The sequence below is a fragment of the Cygnus atratus genome, chromosome 12 (assembly GCF_013377495.2).
Source record: "Cygnus atratus isolate AKBS03 ecotype Queensland, Australia chromosome 12, CAtr_DNAZoo_HiC_assembly, whole genome shotgun sequence".
Lineage (NCBI taxonomy): Eukaryota > Metazoa > Chordata > Aves > Anseriformes > Anatidae > Cygnus > Cygnus atratus.
The window spans coordinates 18,110,290-18,131,174 of NC_066373.1; the positions used below are offsets into that span (position 1 = coordinate 18,110,290).

Below are 20,885 nucleotides of genomic sequence, written 5' to 3' on the forward strand. Positions count from 1 at the left end.
GAGGAAATGGAAACTGAAAATTTATTCTGCTACTGGAACTCATTTTTTTGATTCAGTCCCACGGAAGTTCAGTGGCAACAACAGAGGACGAGCTGTAAACATGCCGAAAAGCCCAAGTAGGAAGTTCATTCTCTCTCAACTTGCCCCAATCTGTTTTTCCCCCCTCTACCTGACTAAGCTTAAGCTTGTTTCAGCAAGTCCTACCTGAAGTAATGTAACAGATGGATTCAGGCTGATGTGAGCCAGGTGCTAAGAATATCTGCCATTTAAAACGATCAGACTTTATTGTCCATTTCCATTAATTTCAGCTGACTGCGTGCCTCAGTGTGCTTCAAATCCAACTCGATGGCTAATTCTCAGTTGTACTCATTATCCAGCCCTTTCCTGTGCTTTGTCATGCTATTGGCATCCTCGTCGCCTCATCATTTTGGTTACACGGATGGAAGACTATATCTGAATAAAAATTAGTCACTGCTAGGTGGCTTGATCATCAGCTAGTTCTAAAAAAAAGGAGTGTTTTAAAGAGAAGTCCCTGGAACAAATAAATTATGTTTTATATAAATAAATAAAGCAGAAAATGCGCAGATTGGATATTAAGTAAATAATGACTAAAACCTAGGGATATGTTACATTTTACTAAAATATTTTATTCAACTCACCGAAATGCTAACATTATTAGTCATAACAAAACTTTTCCCAGAGACAAAAGTAACGTGTTACGTGAAAAGTCACATGTAGGCTATTTCTACATTTATCTATCTATAAAACACTTACAGAGGGTGCCTCCTTCCCTTATATGAAGCATGCATACTTAAGACCTTAGAACGTAATCAAAGTCCTTTAAATACATTTTTATATTGGCTACAGTACAAGAGTACACTCATGGTTTTATAACCAGTCATTTACAAGGCAGTTTTATAAAAAGAGAATTTATTACTATACTCACTGAGAATCTCAGAAAAAATATATGTTCCTTTGATTGTGGGATCAAAGACAACTCTCGTGTCAAATAGTACTCGTTTACGGATCATGCAGAATGGAGGACGATACAAAGCCCTGCAGCTACTCTGAAGCAAACTGCAAGGCAGGAGGCATCGGGGCGAAGCTGGAAATGCCCTCGGTCAGTTCCCCTGCAAGCTTCTGGAGCACAGCCAGACATACACATATGTACAGCATGTGGGCATTTCAGAGGGAAGTTGCCAGAAACAGCCAGCCATATTTGAAGACACTCGTCACCTTTCTTTTACTTAGGACATTAGTTACAGCCTTGGTAGTCTGTGATTTCTGTGTTTAACTGCAATGTGTTACTTATTCACTTAGTTTTATGTCAAGAAACAGAAGTTAAACACACCCTGTTTGTTCCTTCTGTCTAACTACAGACCAGAAGCTACTTTTAATGCTGAAATGAGGACTGCAGAACAGCTGTTCAGACACAGTTCTACAGGGAGGAACACTCAAGCTGCAAGGAAGCTCTTTGGAAAAGCAGTACGTACAACCCTGGGTCTCATTTGGGCCAACTTGGGCTTCGTCTTTAAACCAAGGGCAGACCTGAATCTGCTGAGCTTTTCACAAAACAAAACAGCAGCCTGGCTCACACAGAAAAGAACACCTGCTTGATTTATATAAAATAAAAAATACTGAAATCAGGCTACATAAAACAAATGTTTCTATTTGAAGGATACATTTCAATATAAACTCATGTCATAACTACAAGCTACTGAGTTAAAGCAATGTCTCCATTAGAAAAGGAACAGCAGTCCCACGTTCTGCTTAAATTTTGCCATTTTAACTTTGCATAACCTAGAGGAAATGACTTCACCTTTTCTGTCTTCATTTTAGTAACTCCAAAGAGAGAATACTCAGCTACAGTAGCAACCTACAGATGATATGCAGGAAGTATTACTACAGCACAAAATATTTACGCTGTGATATGTTATGCTTATTAAGCAAAGAAAAACACATGCAAAAGGAAAGACCAAATCTATTGCTTGCTCCCCTACCTTTATTGACCACCCCATGGCTTGGCAGCTCCAGCCACAGCTGACACATTGCAGGACAGCCTGGTTCCTACTTGGCGTGACTCAGGAAAACAGGATGGTATACAAAGCAAAAGGTAAGCAACAGCAAAAGATACCTCTGGAGATAACGATGGAAATTAATAAAAATGGTATAAAACTCTTATTTCCTCATGATAAAAATAGACATCATTTTTCTTTCCAGGTAAAAATGGTTCTTCAAAATAGTATGAGTCAATCCCAAATGAATAGATCTTTCCTGCTTTCAAAAGGTAAAATATAAAATATGTTTTTCAGCAGACAGAAGACACTGACTACTTGTGAAGTACACCATACTGACCTAAGGAAGAAGCTACACTTCCTTATTTTAATGCATGATGATCTAACTGCAGAGTAGTTACAAACTATTTCACACTGTAATATCCTGTCAGCTTAGCAAATAATCAGCTTGAAACTTTACAGATACCAGCTTAATAGATGATCTATTTAGCAGCATTCAGCCTTTGAAGGAACAGGTTAGCTCTTCAAAAGGCGTTTTACAGGGCACTTCACCGAGAGGCATTTGTGAATGTCAGTACTGACAGGGCTCCAGTTAGAGAAGGTCCCGGTTCTCATCCAAAGAACTTCCTTGTTTTAAACAAGGTCCCTAACTCCCTTTTAACAGTACGCCTAAATCTCTGGAACTGTTTATAAGCACAGATGCTTCTCACACAAGAGCTTTAAATCTAGCCCAAAATAACAGCAGGAACAAGCAACTAGCACACTTGGAAAAAGGACTCACTGCGTTTCATAACCAGAAGTTTCAACTTCCAGACACAACATCTATATTTATACTCTCTTCCTCAGCCTCCTGCCAGAGTGGGAAGATGAACACACAGCTGGCAACACCTGCTCGACACGAAATGTAGCAGAAGCACCAGGGGAACCAGGCAGGAGCCATGCAGGCCCAGGGCACACCGCGCCATGGGGCACCAGGCCAGGCTGCAGCAGGCAGCTCCTGATGAACACCTATTCCATCTGCCGGCAGCTCACAGGTGTAGGGTTACCTTCTTGTTAGCAATAAAACAATCTTCGATTTATAAATGCATGTACAGATTTCTGCATAGGAGCCCCAAAAGATGGTTTGAATGTAGAAGACCTGCTCAGTGCACTTTAACTACTGTATTTGATTAATCTAAACACCAAACTCTTCCAACTATCAGGCTTTTCCAGAAAGATAAAATGTATAAAATGTAGCTTGAACACAAATGGTGGGACTGAGGGAGGAATCTGTGTGAAGTACTTCACTCTGTGTTTTAAAGCCTTCACAATAGATTAAAATCACAGTCATTTGTTACATTACATTAAATCCGAGTCAAAGATATATCCCAAGAAATAGATATGTGAGAATTCAATTTAGAGTGTTTTGTTTTGTTTTTTAATTCTACAAGGAATATTATCTTCCCCCCCCCCCCTTCTTTTTTGATCCAAGAGCAACTGGCAATTACATAAACACCCACAATAACAGAAGACAACGATCATCTGTCTCTAGGCTAACACCTAAACTAATTAGCTCTCTACCAGCACCTGCTCTTTCACTTAGCACAAACCATGAGAACATAAATATCCACATACACTAGGGAATGAAGTGTCTTCCCTGTTTACTCCTAATGGTGTTGACGGTAGCTTCATTACGAAAAAAATTAAGAACTTTAATGGCTTCTTTACAAGAACCCCCAATGACCCTAATTGCTGCTAGTAATGGCTTCTGGAAGCATAAATAGCATGCTATAACAGCCATTAGAAATCAGTATTGTTCTCTTGTTTTGAGGCTGCTATTCCTCATACTCCTCATTTTCCTGTTCTACATCGCTGGCAGTGAGTGATGATTTTATCAACCACTCACTACAACACAGACTTATTTTACAAGTATTTACTTCACTATACGCACAAGCATACCAAGAGAACACCACATCACTGGTCTTAACATAGACCTGCAACAAATTGTTCTCCCTCCTACAGGGGACCATTTAAAAACTTCCAGATCAGGACATCAACACCCAAAAGATCAGGATCTCTTTAAAATAAACAGACAACAAACCACACATACAACACGCTATTTGTTTATTTCTGACCTACTCAGAACCATTAAACGCTCACAGAAACTCTTTCTTCCCTGCAATCCTGCGTGCTTAATGATGATAATAAACAATTTCACAGATTTTGTTTGTTTGTTTAAATAAATAAACAAGACCCCAGCATCTTGAATCATAGCACAAAGCAGCAAAACCACTATCACAGGTATAAGCGCATCTGTTTCTTACTCTGTAGAAATTTTCACACTCCCACGTCCAGCAGAGGACACTTGATTTCCTATAATAAATCACAACTGCCTCAGAATCAAACCTACAAGTTTTAGATGCATTTGCATGGACTTCCTCACCTTGTATTTGCACAGCACTTAGCACAGCGTGGTCTTGGTCCATGACCAAACACTTTAAGCAGAGAGCAATACAAATAAAATGTTAACACACTGACAGGAGAAAAGCAGGCTTCTGTGCTGAACTGAATTCAAACGCTACACTGAATATTTACTTTTAGTGTCCAAATATGCTTTCAAGTGTCTTTGTCAGACTTCAACACTTCTGCAGACCAAATCCCTAACGATTACAGAGGCAGCCTCAGGTTCAGCAGCCTTAAAATGGTCCCGGGGTCCTCAGTGACATCTGCAGGATGACATGCCCCTGCTAAGCGATGTGCTTTATCTCCATCAGGCAAACATAATGTGATCAAACAATGATCAAGCATCACATTATACGTATTGAAATGTTTTAATCCCTTTATTGAGTGCTCACTTATTACAGAAATGCCGTAACACTTCCTACCAAGAGCAGAGCTGAATGACTGACTTGTTCATCAGCACTAAGACGAGCCAACCTTCTTCACACATTTCAAGTCTTCTTTGGATGTTTAAGTACCTCCGTCAGTATTTTAAAGCCCTATTATTCTAAAAAAAAAAAAAAAAAAAAAAAAAAGTACAAAAAAAGCACCCAAAGCACTCCACAAAGCCGGGTTTGGGTTATACACCACCGCCTTACCCAGCGGGTACTTTCTCCACTCATCTGGCTGCAGACACAGCACAAACTCCGGCCCCGGACTCACCGAGCCTTCCTCCGGTCCGCACACAAACTCGGGCACAGGTTTGCGGGCCTGAGAGGTGTTCTCTGCTCCCGAGCAATCAGAGGGCGCAACACGGGGCGCTGTTACCTACAAGTTTCGCTCTTTCAGCCTTTGTTCCCCCCTCTCCCTCTCTGCCTTTATTCCCGTTCTGTCGCCGTTACCAGGAGCCGGACCTTTCCGCGCCCAGGCGGGCAGCGGCTCCCCCCCGCCCGGCCCTGCTCTCACCTGAGGCCGCCGGAAGAGAAGCGGGCGGCGGGGCAGGACCGGGCGCTCCTTCTGCTCTTCCTCCTCCTCCTCCCCAGCCGGTGCCGCCGCCCGAGGTTTCGGCGGGGCCCGGCGAGGCTCCGCGGAGGGCGGAACGCGGCAGCGCCCCGCCCGCCTCCGGGCGGCGGCCGCTGAGGGGCGGCTGGGCGGGGGGCTCGGCCCGGGGCCTCGGAAGGCGGCCACGGGAGGGCGGCCTTGGGGACCGGCCTCAGGGGGCTTGGTGGGTGTCGTGCTGGGAGAGCCATAGGGCTCTCAGTAAGGAGCGTGACGATGGCTTCGTGTTCCTCAGTTTACTTACCGCTTGCTTTAGCCCTCTCACTGGCTTGTGGGTGGATTTCGCAGGGCTGGCTGGGATTCCTCAGCGTGTTCCCCGTAGCTCAACGAGCTGTCCGTGATCCCAAGCTCATGGCAGGTGCCGGGGAGAAGACATCGATCTCCACAGAGGTTGGTGTTAGGCTCTGTGGGCCACGCCAGGAACAGGTGCCTGTGCCCCCTGCCTGTAGCTGCTGCGCTGAAGGGAAAGGCAAGAGGCAGGGGGGCATGCTAACTGCACGCTGCAAACCCTAGTCTGACATTACTGCCGTAATATGGGAACTAAATACTATGGTTTTGGTGTGGGCACTGCTAGCCAGCTGGCAATTTCTCTGTAGGCCCAAGTCTATGTGCCTGAATTCACCCCCTCCAAGGGAGCAGCAGTTGAGCACATTCACCACAGGCAGGACAACTGCATTCACCTCGCTCCTGTCTGAATGGTGATGGGCAAATAGGAAACGTGTTTTCTGACACTACCAGGCAATCAGGATGCTACTAGGACTGGGAATCTTGGAGAGGAATAAAAATCTAGTTTTAGCTGCATGGGACAAGCACATAAGCAACAGAGCTGGAGAATTAGTAGTTATCATACCTGAGGCACAGGACTGGGCAGCAAACAGGCTGGACTCTGCTCCTCTGTTCCATGTCCTGTGACACTTTTATGGGCAGTCTTGTACAACTTGCTTCATCTTACCTGGGTCTTCCTGTTCCTGTTTTGGACACTGTGTATCTGAAAAGCACTGGGAAATTATTAGAGTGTTCACATGGAAGCAGTGCGTAGGCTATTCGAACCATTTCTTAGGGGAGAGAAAAAAAAGATCTTCCAGTAAAACACTTGTTAAAAAGAATTCTTTGTCTTCACTGAATGTTGGAGTAGATAACAGGGATTAAAAAAAATGCAGGAAATGGAAAATACATTGTTCTTCTGAGATCATAAATGGACTGATTTCAGAACAGATGGATTCCATTTACTTCATCAGAATTTTGTGGACCTTCCGAGTACACAGATTGCTTAACATCATTTCTGTATATCCACAAATATTTGCTATTCCAGACAAAGTTCTAAAATTCCTGCATGATTCAGTGCTACTGACATTGTAATTTTTTAATGCTAGCAGTTCCAAAACACTAAGTGCTGTATGTACACTGTTGCGCAGATTACTCTTAAACTATCAGTAACTAACATAATACATTTCTAGCAAAATGGATATAAAAGGAAAAAAAAGCGAAATGTAGAAATTAAGATACATTTCGTTGGCTCCCACAGATGCTGTGGATCGATTTCCCCATTTCTTTTTCTGCAGCTAGTTTTTCTCTCGAGTGCTGCACAGTTGAAGTACAGCCGGCTGAATTTCACAAAGGAGATGCTACCACCCCTTACTGGAGAGCGCCTGACATTGCGACTGCCAGAAGTGTAAGGTTCTGTCCTGGGTGAGAGTGATAGCACCTAGCCTGTAATTTTATTAGTTTATCTTTTTGCACCTATATATTGATCTAAAATTTCCTGTGTGTACATGATAACTGTAGATGTTTGAAACTATGAAAATAAGAGCCCTTTATCGAAGGTCCATCTGAAAATGTTGTTCAAATTAGAAAATAGCAGTCCCTAAGATTTTATTTGCTTCCCTGAAAATGTTACTCTCAGATGAGCAGACGTTATTATTCACAAGCACTTTTTCAGGAAAAGTCCAGCAGCTCTACAATATGTGCATATTGAACACATAAAATGTACATGTTTGTATTAAACACACAAATCAAATCTTTCCAGACTGAATTGGATAAGCTATCATAAATAGAGATTTGTTATTAAAATAAAATGCCACACATTAGCTGATAAAATCTAATATAACAAAAGTCAAACTCTTTTTCAATTTTGTATTTGAATTACCTGTTGATATGTTATTTATACTGAGTCTATGTGCAGCAGCATTTACAAACTGAGTTACAGAGCATTACAGAAGTCTATTTTGTACAATGAGGATGTATGCTTCAAGGTAAATCGCCATAATGCCCAGTGCCATGAACCATTACAAAAGAGGGAAAAAAAAATCACCATTTTTTAAAAGCAACAGAAATGAAAGAAAATATAGCACTCTTTTAGTACAATTCTGATTTGGGGTGTTAAATTGGCTTCTTAAGTCAGTGTGTGAGCCTGTCTTCAGGATACACTTGCTTGGACTATTCACAATAGTAAAAGGGCTGATTTTGGACCCAGTAAGTTACTTTTTTATAATTTTAATTGCAAAGTGTTTCAACATTTTGATTTCTATCCCATAAATTAGTCAGCTAATACTCAAAAGATAGCTGCTGAGCAAATAAGTATACGAAGAAGGCAAATCAGAAACGTAGTCATAATTTCAGAAAATACTTCTAAATCCTTAAGATTAATTTGAAAATTATTATGCAGTAGAATATTTAGTGGGTATTTTTTTAGGCATAATATAATCTTCAGGAGTTGGACTCGATGATCCTTATGGGTCCCTTCCAACTCAGGATATTCTATGATTCTATGATCTTAACAAGCACAATATATTAAGATGTACTTTTAAAATTAGCACAAAGAATTTTAGATATAGCTACTTATTTTTAATGGTCTTTTGAAATCCTGTAACATCACAGAAAATAGCCTGTTTTAGCAAACTATGTTTTTTCACGCTGCCTTTTAGCAGTTAATCAAATATCCAGAAAAAGTGACCAAGACAGTCTTAACTTAATTTAGAGAATGATGAGACAAATAGTTTGAGTAAATTGTGTTATTTCCTGCAAATTTATGAGTTCAAAGATGTCTAATAATAAAACAATCCCAACGTGCTAGACACTACATGCTTAGGAAGGAATGAAAGGGAAATTATTCTGAGCTGTTACATTGATATCATCCGTATTTACAGGATATCATGTATCAGCCACGATAAAAAGAAAGTAGAGTTTCACTGCTATTATGTAATTTGCATTTCTGGTCTCTCAGATCAGTTGAAGGAACTGTTGGGAATAACTTGCTGCTTTTCTTTAAATAAAGCAATCAATTCCATATGAATTACCCGTGTCTTTAGGGAAATGAAAAGCTACTCAGGTCTCTTGTCATAATTGTTACTTGTTTTAAAAGTCTCCCAGATTCTAACTGACTTGGAACCAAGATCTTATTTTCTAGCATTCCATATTTCACGTAAGTCAGTGGGACTTAATTCTACAAAAGTAGTTTCTCCAAATAAAACTTTAAAAACAATACAAACTCACAGCACTGTGAAACAATAGAAGAAATTATGGAAAGCATCAACGGTCCAAAAAAGTACCTATATGACTGAAGAGTTAATATGCCATTTTCTAAAGGAACTGAAGGACTTAGGAGTTCATCTCACCACGAGATGTTCTTCAACTTTGAAGCCTTGGCTGTGAGGTTTTGTTGACTTCTTGAATTAAGAATCAGAAAAGTACTTCCATCTCCTCTCTCACTCATATTTAACGTTCTTTCTGCAGAGCAAGAACATGCGTTGTGCCTTAAAATCAGTGCCTGGCTGATCGCTTAAACCTTCTACCTGTGCTTGTGGGTGTGATTTGGACTGCACTAAGAGGTCAGACCTATTTTATAATGCTTCTGTATACTCAAGTTGATCTGTATTAAAATGTTAACATTTTCTTCTGGAAATCAAATTATCCACAGCAGTGCAGAGTGACAGAAGATCCAGTCTGTTACTGACTAAAAAACGATTATGATGATCTTATTGAGTGGTCACTCTTTCTTTTCCTTAATTGATAAGTAAGTTATACAAGGGAAGAACATAAATGAAAGGAGGCCATCTCTCTGTTAGAAACTACAGCACTGCAGGTGGGGTTTATAATAAAATGGAAGATGTTACTGACTTAAGGAACACAAAAAAGAACACATTGTTTTATTTTCACAGTGAATGATGAAACTATTTAGCTGTTTTCAATTTGCAATTCCCATATCTTTACATTAGTAGCTAGAAGGGCATATTTGAAACCAAAAATACTTTGGAAAAATCAGGAAGGAACAAAGAGACCATGTGTATTATTAGGGAAAAATGCTTCTACATAAATTAAAATACAATTCTACAACAAAGTTCCTAGAGAATCCACTAGAAAACGTAGATTTACTGAAACAAACAAACAAAAAGTCTGTTACAAAGCAATTTTAAAAAAGTGGACAAAATCATCTGGTTAAATCAACATAGCTCCATTATATTGAAGCTAATGGAGCAAAAATGATTTATATTACTTCATGATCTAGCCTTATATTAGCACAGAGAGCTTTAAGTATTCTAATACTTTTGTTTTCCTTTATACTGAGAAAAAGGCTGTTTTCTCCTCCATGTAGTTGGCATGTTCAAACATACCGATATAATTATTATCCTAAAGCTGAGAAGAACTAGGATGAGAAATGCTTTAGTTTGTTACTGTAGTGAAATCAGAGTTCCACTGTATCAAAAATTTTGATTATATCAAAAATGGATACTTACTGTTCTTTAATAGTGATCTACCTGTTCATTAAATCAAGTCTTAACTGATGCCAGCAGGCAGGTAGGATAAAGGTGTGGTGGTTTTACCATGCTAGGCAGCTGAACTCCACCACAACTGCTCTCTCACTCCTCCTCCTTAGAAGAAGAGGGGAAGAAGTAAAGGAAAGAACAATTCACGGGTTGAGATCAGGATAATTTAATTAAAGGGAAAAAATAATTATTAAGGAAAGATTATTATTAATTAAACTATTTAACTAAAGGAAAAAAGGGAAAGGGGAAAAGGGAGGGAAAAAAAAACAAACAAGTGAAGGCTGTATGGAAGTGCAGAGGAAAGAAACTACTCTCTACTTCCCACAAATGAGTGATGGTTGACCACATCCTTGAAGCAGGGCTGGTGTTCAGGGTCTTGAAGTAACCAGTGTTCAGGAGGACAGACGTTTTCACAATGAGAGCCCACCCCTCCCCTCTTCTTCCTTTTTCCACCTTTTATTGCTGAGTATGACATCGTATAGTATGGAACATCCCTTTGGTTGGTTTAGATCACCTGGTGATGTCCCTTTCTCACTTTTTTGCCCACCCCCTAGGAGGGTTAGAGAGAGTCCTGATGCGGTGCCAGTACAGCTCAGCAGCAGACACAACACTGGTGTGATACCACTGCTGTTCTAGCTACAAGTGCAGAGCACAGCACTGTATGGGCTGCTGCAGGGAAAGTTAACATCCCAGCCAGACCCAGTAGAAAAGGACACCTGTGATTTCTCATACAGGCCAGATGTGTCAAAGGCAGAAAACATGTATAAAATCAAAATATCAAGGAGGCCATGAAACAAGAAATGAAAATAACTTTCTAATAATGACATGAGGAAAGTAAACATCAATTCTAATATATGTCCTTTTAGTATTACACCAGCTCATCAAAATTGCTAATTGTAGTTTTCCCACACTAAACCACATTAGAATATTCAGACCCTCCCAAAGGTACATGTACAGAAACTCATACACACAACTCAAGTACAGTATTTTTCATGGACAGATTTGATAGTGTTGATAACTAGAAAAAGTACATAATATAGAGAAGCTACAGAACTAGCATTATTTTGTGAATTGTTAATGTTTTTACTTCAAAAATATCCCTCTAAAATCACCATTGTAATGTAAAATATTGTTTTACTCAGTAGAAATAAAGTGCAGTAATACCATTTGAAGATTTAGGGTTCTGTTTGTTTGTTTTAAATCAGACTATCCATGCATAGGAAAGTTTTCAGACCAGTGCTCTCTGAAACTGCAAAAGTTTGAATTCCTTCCCTTTTACATTAATGCTTCAGCTTTTAGGTTTCCCAACATCTGTATTTGCCCACGTGCTCCAAGTTTGTTCTGTTTTTGATAGACCAGCATGTGACTTTGCTCTCAAGAATTTAGAGATATTTAATTGTTAAGTGTATTTAAATAAAGTACTTTGCCTAGGAAGGTGGGCCCACTCTATGGCCTGTTTTGCCAGAGGAGGCGAAGGCTGCCTGCATGCGCCAGGGAGGTGCCAGGGCAGCTGGTCACCACAATGGCTCCTTTCTCCACAGCAGGCACTGCTCTTAGCCACTGGCAATTGAACCCTGCTAATATTGGTTACATTTCTTTTTTAAGCACAAATATACAGTCTTCTAAAGTTATACTCTTAGAGTAGTGGGATTCTCTAGAATTTGGGATGTATGAGGAGTGCAGATGGTAGCTCAGCAGTACCAAATAAGCTACTATAACCTTAAGTTACTAGTATTATGTATAAGCAACATTGCAAAACAGAAACCTTCAAACTACCTTTCTTAATTGGGGTATGTTGCTGAGACACTGCACAGAAGCCATTCACTGGACAGCACGCACTCCAGCTCTGAGGTACCTGAAGTTTTCAGGAATTAGACTGCTTTTTGTCACCTTGATGGATACAAGATAACATTATAACATAGGTTTAGTAAGACATTGTTTGGTGTAAATAAAAATCTTATAGAAAAGGTTACATTACCTTATAAATTATTCCCTTGCACTGTCAAACATTTTGAAAAGAATAAGCAAACAAGCTAGCACTGAAGGAAGAAAATATGAAAGATTTCTACCTGCTGTTGGTTTAAGTCATTGATTTTTCTGACTGAGAATGGTCTTTTCATAGTTACTGATTACCAGGCAACCACAAATGAGTTTGATTCAATATCCACTGTAGTGAAGAGGAAAAAAACAAAAACAAACAACCAAAAAACACACATCTCATCCTTAGTCAGTCCCCTACTTGCTGTAAGAAAGAACAAGTCTTGTTTGGAAATAGGCCACAGAACTAGGGATTTACAAACAGTAAGCATTAATGCATATTTCACCTAAACCACATAATGTTATTGGGGCAAAAATATTTCTTCATACTCTAGGTGCAACCATCAGTTGTATCCATACCAGCAAGTTAGATTTGTTTTTAGATTTTTGTTTTTTAAGATGGTAACATTAAATTCAGAGAAGATACTGTAGTGCTACATGGTCAGGCTGCGTAAAAGAACAGTCTAACCAGAAGGTTTATTTTCAGATTTTGCTATCACCAGATCTGTTGCAGTAAATGAACTTTAGACCTGGAAAAATGCAGCTGAGAGTACTGATTGTTTTCCTAATAGCTAATCAGCAGAATTTAATTGCTTAATGATCTTTCAGCTCAGGAGTCAAACACTGTTCCATACCTAAGCAAAAGTAGTTTTATACCAGTGCACAAGGGTAGGTTTTTTTGTCTGTTTTTAACACTCAACAGAACTGCACCAATGGTTTGTCAGACTTTGTTCAACACCACACAAGTGTTCACGCTTTACAATTCATGAAGCCATGAATATCTGTCAGAACTGCTGGTAAATGGCTCACGCAAATAGAGTCAAGACACTAACATTTAGGTCACTGTAACTGGAAAACACTTCTGAGAAACTCCACAAACACTACAAATTAGATAGAAAATGAAGCTCTCGCATTTTGCGCTTTCAGGACAAAGAAACACCATTTCAAGACATGACAAACTTGATTCTAGAAAATCATTTTGCATTGTTAAGCAAAAGAATCAAGTTGTAGGAATCAGCGGAGTAAGTAATCACTAGTTTTTGCACTTTAACAGTAGCTGGAATAATCAAAAGGTATTTTTTATTACAACCCCTGAGTGGGTAAACATACTCCTTTCTTGAGTAGTTGCATACTTTGCAATCTCCTACAGCTTTTACTGTTCAGGAAATAAAGTTGGCAGTCACATATTCAGTTTTAACATCTATCGCGAGCTTTAGTATCCGTCAAGATGTCAAATGTCTGGCTGCCATTTTTTAATATTTAACATTTTTAACATTTAACATTTTCAAGATAGACTATTTTCTAATTACTTGCTCACATATCGCATTTAGAAAGCGTACATGATGACTCCAGAAATGAAGTGAAAAAGATCCATTTTGAAAGTAAATTTGAAAGAAAAAGTTGCCACCAGCAATTGGACAACTTATTTTCTAACAATTTAGTTCTAGGAAAATAACTTTATTTAAGATTTAAAAACATGAGATGTAAATTCTGAGGATGCTGCACAGAACATGGAGGTCAATAAACAGAATCATGGTGTGTCACAAAGAATTACCTACAGTTCACCTTCTTTTTGCCACAAGGTAGAGGACTGACAATATAAAAAAATAATACACAACTTTTAAACTATAAGCACTATTTGATCTATCCTTTAAAAATGTAAAAAAAAAAAAAAAAAAAGAGTAATAAGTCAACCTGATGTTCAACAGGAAGCGTACCTAAGAATTTTAGGTGGTCTGTATTAAACTACCAGCAGCAAGTCTGTAAGAGCTGTCAGTATGCATGTGTCTTCTTACTGATCTATGCAAGGAAGAAAACCAAAGCCATATATTAGTAAAATCAACCATGCTTCAGGAACTATGCTAAACAAACTTTCTAGCCAAAGGTAACCCAAATTAACTTGTGTATTTCCACAATGTCCTGCTCAGAGTGCCACTTCTGAACAACAGCTGCACTGCAGCTACAGCACTAGATGCAACACAAGTTTGGAGCCCAAAGTAAACCAACCTCTGCACAAGTTTCCTACGTATACTGCAGAGGAAAGCTAGAGAAAAATAATACTTAAAAATATACATATATATTTTTTCTCTCATTCTCAGAAACACAGGTTCTGCTTCAGCTCCACAGACCAGCCCTACTTGAACAGAAGGTAAAGGCGCCCAGCGAAAAGCACCCAGATACTACAAAAGTTACAAAGCGGTCTGACTATTCTGTTCATTCTGTTCCTACCAGTACTGCGAAGGGAAAAACAGGGTAAGTGTCAAGAATGGTGATAAACTACAGTAGTTAGATTAAACATTTATTTTTCATATATTCACAAAATCTTCACAAAAGTATTGAAACTCAAAAAGGAATTAGACTTGAGTCAAATACAGAGATGAAATGTACAAGACAAATGAGCAGGCAAACTAAAAGGTCTTGAAAGTATTTTACTTCAGATTGAAAAATGAACAGTTCAACTGTTCTGTTTAAATAAAGATTTGCAAGATATACAGTATTTTATGAATACAATGCTGGTCATTTGAGGCAATGTAAAATACCTCAATTCTTCCTTCATGCTTTTTTTTTTTTCTTCTTTTAGAAAGATACTGTTTACCAAAAAGAAACTTGAGCAGTCCAGGAAAAGCTATTTTCCATTAAATTTATGAAAACCATAAATTGAGGCAAACCTAAGATTCCCAATGGAATCAAGATTATCTTCCCGCTACCACCACCTTAAAATTATCACATGCTTATTGGAACACTAATATCTGCACCCTAAGAGTACATTTGCTTTCAACAATGAGGGTGATTCTTTTAAAAACACTTCAGTGTGGTAAATGCGATACAGATCTTTGCAAGTATTAAGTTTTGGAACAGTTTTGCTAATAGCAGCTAACAATACTGGATTAATATAATTTATAAATAATTGTTCCCTAAGCGGTGAACTTAAGTCTACACATTCACAATAATCTAAAACAAAATAAATACTGTGATTATGCATAATGTGGTATAACTTTTACTAGTTTCTATGAACAAAAGCTCAACATCGTGTTGATAAAATTATCTCAAATTAAAATATGAATCTAAAAATTTTAAAAAATATTGTCAAATTAACATCACTTAAGCTTAGTGTTTGAGCAACTGTTATGACTTTCAACATTTTTGGAATATATATATATTTTTTCCTTTTTGAAGTAAAACACTTTAACACATTGAAAATGTTTATTAATTTAAGTGATGACACCAGTTCTGGTCTTTCAGCATTATTTTACTTTTAAAATCATTGCACTCATTAGTGCCCAGTAAAGGTCAGGTTGGTCTGTAGAATTCTGCAAATGTATATAAAAAGAAGTTTTTAATAGCTAATAGTACTTTTTATAAAAGCATCATCTCCAGAACAGCTGCATTAAATACAGCCACGTATGCTAAGTACAGACTTTCCTCTTTAAAGAAATGTGTGAAAGTAAATGCCACTTAACATTTTACCATTGAAGTGTCCCAACCCCTTTTCCAAACTATGCCTGTAGTTACACATTTGATTCGCATTCATGGCATCAAGCTTACTGCAGCCTAGGCTTAAAATGTGACTGAACCAGACAAATGCGGAGTTTAAATGAAGTGATAACTAGATCAACAAAGAAATACTATGAGATATGAAAGATTTGGGTCTTTAAGGCAATATAAAATATATTTCATTATTTGAAGGTTTTTTGTTTGTTTTGTTTTTAATTATTAAGTGTAAATATAAAAATGCCTTAGAGGGGAGTGAGAAAAAATACTTTAATTGTAAAATTTACTTAAAGCTTCAACAGTTATCATCTCCTACAGGAATTAGCATAAATATAAAAGAAAAAAACAGACCTGGAAATGGGAGGGAAGGCACAAACAAAGAGGCATGGGATTTAAGCAGCCCAGGAATGCAAACGTCTGTAACAAACTGAGTTGTTTTGGTTTTGTTTTTTAAACTGGGGAGGAGGAGGGGGGAGAAAAAGAATCATCAACACCAACCAAACAACCCCCCAAAGTGGAAACAAAAAAAGAAAAAAGGAAAAACAGAAAAAAAAAGAGGGGGGGACCACTAAGGCAAGGAAGAGAAAGAAGGTGCAACTATAAAACCCCATTGCCTGAAATGATGGCACTCTAGAAAACAAGGTGAAGGTTACTTCTCCGAGATGACAAGCTCAGTGTCTACACGAAGTACATCTACACTTTACACAAATGAAAAAATTTCATTTGCCACTATAAACCTTTCTTTCAGAGGAACAGCTTTTGCAGATCAAATGTTCTATTAAATCTTTGAAATGCCAAGAAAAGAAATTCTGAGCAATATAACTAGTAATGTCTCTTTATATGGATGTTAAGATGACAATTCAAATTATTTTCCAAACTAATCCTGAGAAAAATTTATGTTTACAATTTAAACAGTAATGTTATGTAAAAAGTATTAACAAATCCACTATTACAAATGTCAGTTTTCCTATATGGTCATCTATATATACACAATAAAATGGTAAGTATATGCAAAAATAATAAAAAAAATCATGCACAAATTACTTTCACCTTTAAAGGCTGGGTTTCCCTCAAAATACAATTTTTTGCCTTTTTTCCTATTTTTTGTTTGTTACCACCCCTAGACACACTGAGTACTACCCCTACAGGTCAGCATGAGCTGATGGGAAATACATTTATTTTACATTCAAGCTTTTATATCCTAAATGACCCTGTTGTAGCATATGACTTATCAAATGAGCAGCCTTTTTCCTTATTTTTTTTATTTTTTTCTTTTTTATTATTATTTTTTTCTTTTTTTTCCTTTTTTTCTTTTTTTTTCTTTTTTTTTTTTTTTCAGTGATCAATCTTCATGATCCGTTCCGTGGCGAGCTGGGAAAAAAAAATGCAGTTGCTAATCAATGTCTGAACAGTCTGAAGCTCCGGAAGAGATCCAAGGAGTCACTATCAAACTATCCTGTAGCATGAGATCATTGCACACAGAAGAACAGTCATAAAATAGGCAACTATCTACAAAGGTCTGAAAGGGTTGCATCCCTCTTGTGTTTCCTCTTTTTGCCATGGAAGTACTGATGGTGTGATTTGCTGCCTTGATGTTGTTTGTTTGTGACTGAGGTACCGTGGCTTGAGTTTGCTGGACCTTGGAAGCCTTTGTTAGAAGAGCGAAATAACCGTGCAGATCCATGCTGCAAAATAAAGAGAGCCTGGTAAGTCAGTGTAAGAAGAAAGTGTGGCAATTACACAACCCCATTTCCAGATAACAAGGACGTTAATAACTCACAGCAGTGTTAACACAAACAACCTGACATGGCAAAAGAAGCTAGGCCATTGCTTAGGCAGCAGCACAGAACCACATATTTTTCATTTTGTTGGCTGCAAAAAAATGCTCATCTCTAGACCCGAAGCCATTCAAATGAAGAGAGTGAAAAGTATATAGCACTTGGAATTTTGAAAATGATAGAACTCTTCTCTCATCCACTGCACAGCCATCAAAAAAGTGTTTTACAGAAACAGAAGTCCATAATCCAAGAAGAGATGAAGATTGCTCAAATCTATCTTCCCTGCCCAATTAAGACAACACTCTTTTAAGACCAAGATTAATTTTATATCACATCTTTTTGCAGATGGCACATTACGTCAGATTGTGCATATTCACATTCCAGCAACAGAATTTAGCAGTATATATCCAAGGCCTGTTTTGTTTTTTAAACTTCCTTGTTACTAGCTAGAGATCACCAGCAAACAGGAACCAGCAAGTCTTCAGAATTACTTTTCAGGAATATTACTCCAGAAGATTCCAGACTAGGACTTTTTTAATGAATGAAAAATAAATTCTGAAAAAGTGTAAAAATGTAAACTGCATCTATCCAGAGGTATATTGTGTATAGAGGCACATAGCATTTCCAGATTACTGAGTCATCACAGAAGTATTCTCAACATGAGAAACCCTCTAGTATATAAACTCTGGTAGGTCTTATCATAAAGAGATTTGAATTTAAGGGGAAATTAGAGGGAATTTCATGTCAGCGAGTATCTCCATCTTCCTTATTAAAAGATACTTCAACAAGGATCAACAGCCAGTCATAGTTTAAACGTACATTTTTGCTGTTTGTTAAAGTGCATGCAAATCTCATTAGATCTCAAATTCAGCAGTTAAGACTAGATCAACGTGATTTTTGCATAAAGGAAACTTGTACAGCACAAGTGTGTACTTCTGGCAAATCTAGATTTCCCCAAACAAAGTCACTCCAATTTAGTCTGTTTAAGGCTAGGAAAAGCACCATTATAAGTTCACCTCTCTAATCTAAACAGAGAACCAGGTAATTTTTAGATACACTCAGTGCTCAAAGTTTTCTAGTAGGGCAAAGGGGAAGAGAAAAGCACAGTGTTTTCTTTCCAGAACAAACTATCTTTCCATGGAGGGCATGTGTAATATTCCAATAATCTACACAGTTGTTGCTTTTAAACATTTCACAAACCTGAGATTTGTTCGTGTTGCTGGATGTATTGGCTGTTTGGCTATTTTGTGTTTTCCCACTTGACTGGGAGGATTCCAGTGACACTTCTTGTGACCCCACTCTGTTTGTCGTAGACTGACGACAACTCAATTGTTTAGAGGTTTTGCAAGGTGTTCCATCAGAATCCTTCAGGAAAATTTAAAGTATTAGTGAGTTTTTCTTAAGAATAAGTGAGTCTTTCTATAAAGTGAGTGAGTTTTCCGTTAAAATTAAAGCTAGCAATGGGCAAAACTTGAAAGGCGTTTATTAAATATTAAAACTTGCAATCCAGAATTCTTACTGAGTCAACAAACTGTTTTAAAAATGTATTGGTAAATGATTCTGATTTGGGGCTTTATCTTTTATTTGTTTTTTTAAAACAGAATTCCCATTCAAGCTTTTTTTTTTTTTTTTTTTTTAAATAAGGCATTTTGTATTACTTTTGAAGCATATGATTTAGGACTACCAGTCTTTTTTGAAATACAGTTTTCCCAGAGAAAAGAGGGCTATGAAGCTTTACATCTACTGTATTCACTTTCCTACATGTTTTGTGTTAAAAAACACACTACAACTTACATGTGTAAAAATTGCATAAGAGGTAACATCTTATGCAAGTTAGGATTCTGGATGAAATAATTAACTAGGATTCTGAGCTTTTTGCAACAATATAAGTAAAGAAAACAAATAAATTGGAAAAAGCAAAATGCAGACAATCTCCAGTACTTACTACATCACTAGAACTGGACAGTGTAGATGATGACGATGATAAAGGACCCGATGAAGAATTTGAAGAATGTTTACTAAGTGTTTCTGAAGTTTTATTTCTAGGTTTTCCCAGTGCTTCATTTTCTTCAGCAAGATTATTGTTGCATTTGTCCAGCTGCTGATTATCTACTATCAAAGTTACTCCATTACCTATTAAAAATGAAACAGAAGCATCACCACACATGAACTGACAAAGTTTATGTTGCTCTATTTTCTTCCCTCCCAGTATACACACCCATTCAGGTACTATGTATCTATTATACCCCACAGGACATGTACAGATACCTGTGCACATACATACTTCCATTACCTACAAGCACATTTGTACATGTGTTTTTATGTAGTGGGTGCAGCAAGCAAATACTCTGCAGAGGCCTCGGTGGTTTCCTGACAAGACCCATGATTCTACACTATGAAAATCATCAAGCATTACACACAGTTCAAGATGGAAGTTAGAAATAAGGCATGGAAGAAAGTAGTAACGGAGCTCAGATGTGCTGTTTAAGTAAGATTGTTTTATGACATGCTTAAAGCAGCTCTCAAAGATACAGGTTTAAATACAGTTCCTATGAGCCCAAAATTCTGCAACTCCCAGTTGTCTTCTACTGGAGTTGCTAGGGTCATAAGAACTCTAAACAATTCTCATTGTATGTTTGTATGATACCCTAAACTGAAAACACGAGATACAGAACATTTCTATCTCACTAACTTCTGTCTTAATAAATAAAAAGAATCAGAACTTAAATCTAAACTAACCCTGCAAGATGAGCACTGTAATGCCATCATTACCCTCCTAACTTAGGTTTTTTTATTTTTAAACTGACTGTTTTGTCTCACATAAGGCACCTTGGAGTCACTTCTGCTTCCTTCCTAGTAACTAGTACCCGCAGAAAAAGCTTTTTTTTTTTTTTTGTCAACTTGTGTTGAATTGACTTTCTGACAGATTTATGTAATATATGTTTATCACACCACTAGCTTTATTTATATACAATTTAACATATATGTCACAATAGATAGCTAAGTATTGCTACAGAGCTTGCAGGAATGAATGGTGGTTAACTGCCATTGCCAAGTGGTACAGCAGTGTCATAGAAGTCTACAGATTGATAAAACAAAAATGGCCAGAAACACATTGTATTTACATGAACGGGGGGGGGGAAAATCACTAACAAAAGCTTTAAAAACAAATAAACAAAAACCCAACCTAGCCTGAAGATGGGGTACATCTGTCATCTTCTCTGATCGGTATCTAGCAGGAGAAGACTTCTAATACCTAACATTCTAAAATGAACTGTAGAGTATTAAAATTAATTTTAATTTGAAAATTTCCAGCCAGCAGA

The 20,885-nt window shown here is 37.7% G+C and overlaps 2 protein-coding genes and 1 long non-coding RNA gene across 12 annotated transcripts in view; 1 reads left to right on the forward strand and 2 right to left on the reverse strand.

The window, feature by feature from the left end:
- ADCY7 (adenylate cyclase 7) overlaps positions 1-5,570 on the reverse strand; it is a 61,264-nt gene extending 55,694 nt beyond the window's left edge. For 2 of the 10 annotated variants that reach the window (XM_035543362.2, XM_050713200.1), the window contains exon 1: positions 5,400-5,463. The gene's annotated coding sequence lies outside the window, so the exon portion shown is untranslated. Of the gene's footprint in view, positions 1-204; positions 496-2,000; positions 2,358-4,879; positions 5,002-5,092; positions 5,257-5,399 lie in introns of those variants that run through there. The other 8 variants (XM_050713205.1, XM_050713204.1, XM_035543361.2 and 5 more) reach the window with 7 other exon arrangements.
- A 202-nt stretch (positions 5,571-5,772) lies between these two features.
- LOC118246353 (uncharacterized) lies at positions 5,773-17,250 on the forward strand. Its single transcript, XR_004778144.2, has 5 exons — positions 5,773-5,882; positions 7,055-7,164; positions 9,225-9,319; positions 14,392-14,545; positions 17,124-17,250. It is a non-coding gene; the product is annotated as an uncharacterized LOC118246353 (long non-coding RNA).
- TENT4B (terminal nucleotidyltransferase 4B) overlaps positions 14,579-20,885 on the reverse strand; it is a 41,888-nt gene continuing 35,581 nt past the window's right edge. Inside the window, exons 10-12 of the mRNA XM_035543367.2 lie at positions 19,508-19,695; positions 18,763-18,927; positions 14,579-17,469 (exon numbers count right to left, since the gene is read on the reverse strand). Of these exons, the coding sequence (XP_035399260.1) occupies positions 17,290-17,469; positions 18,763-18,927; positions 19,508-19,695 (533 nt within the window). The 3' untranslated portion in view covers positions 14,579-17,289. The remainder of the gene's footprint in view (positions 17,470-18,762; positions 18,928-19,507; positions 19,696-20,885) is intronic.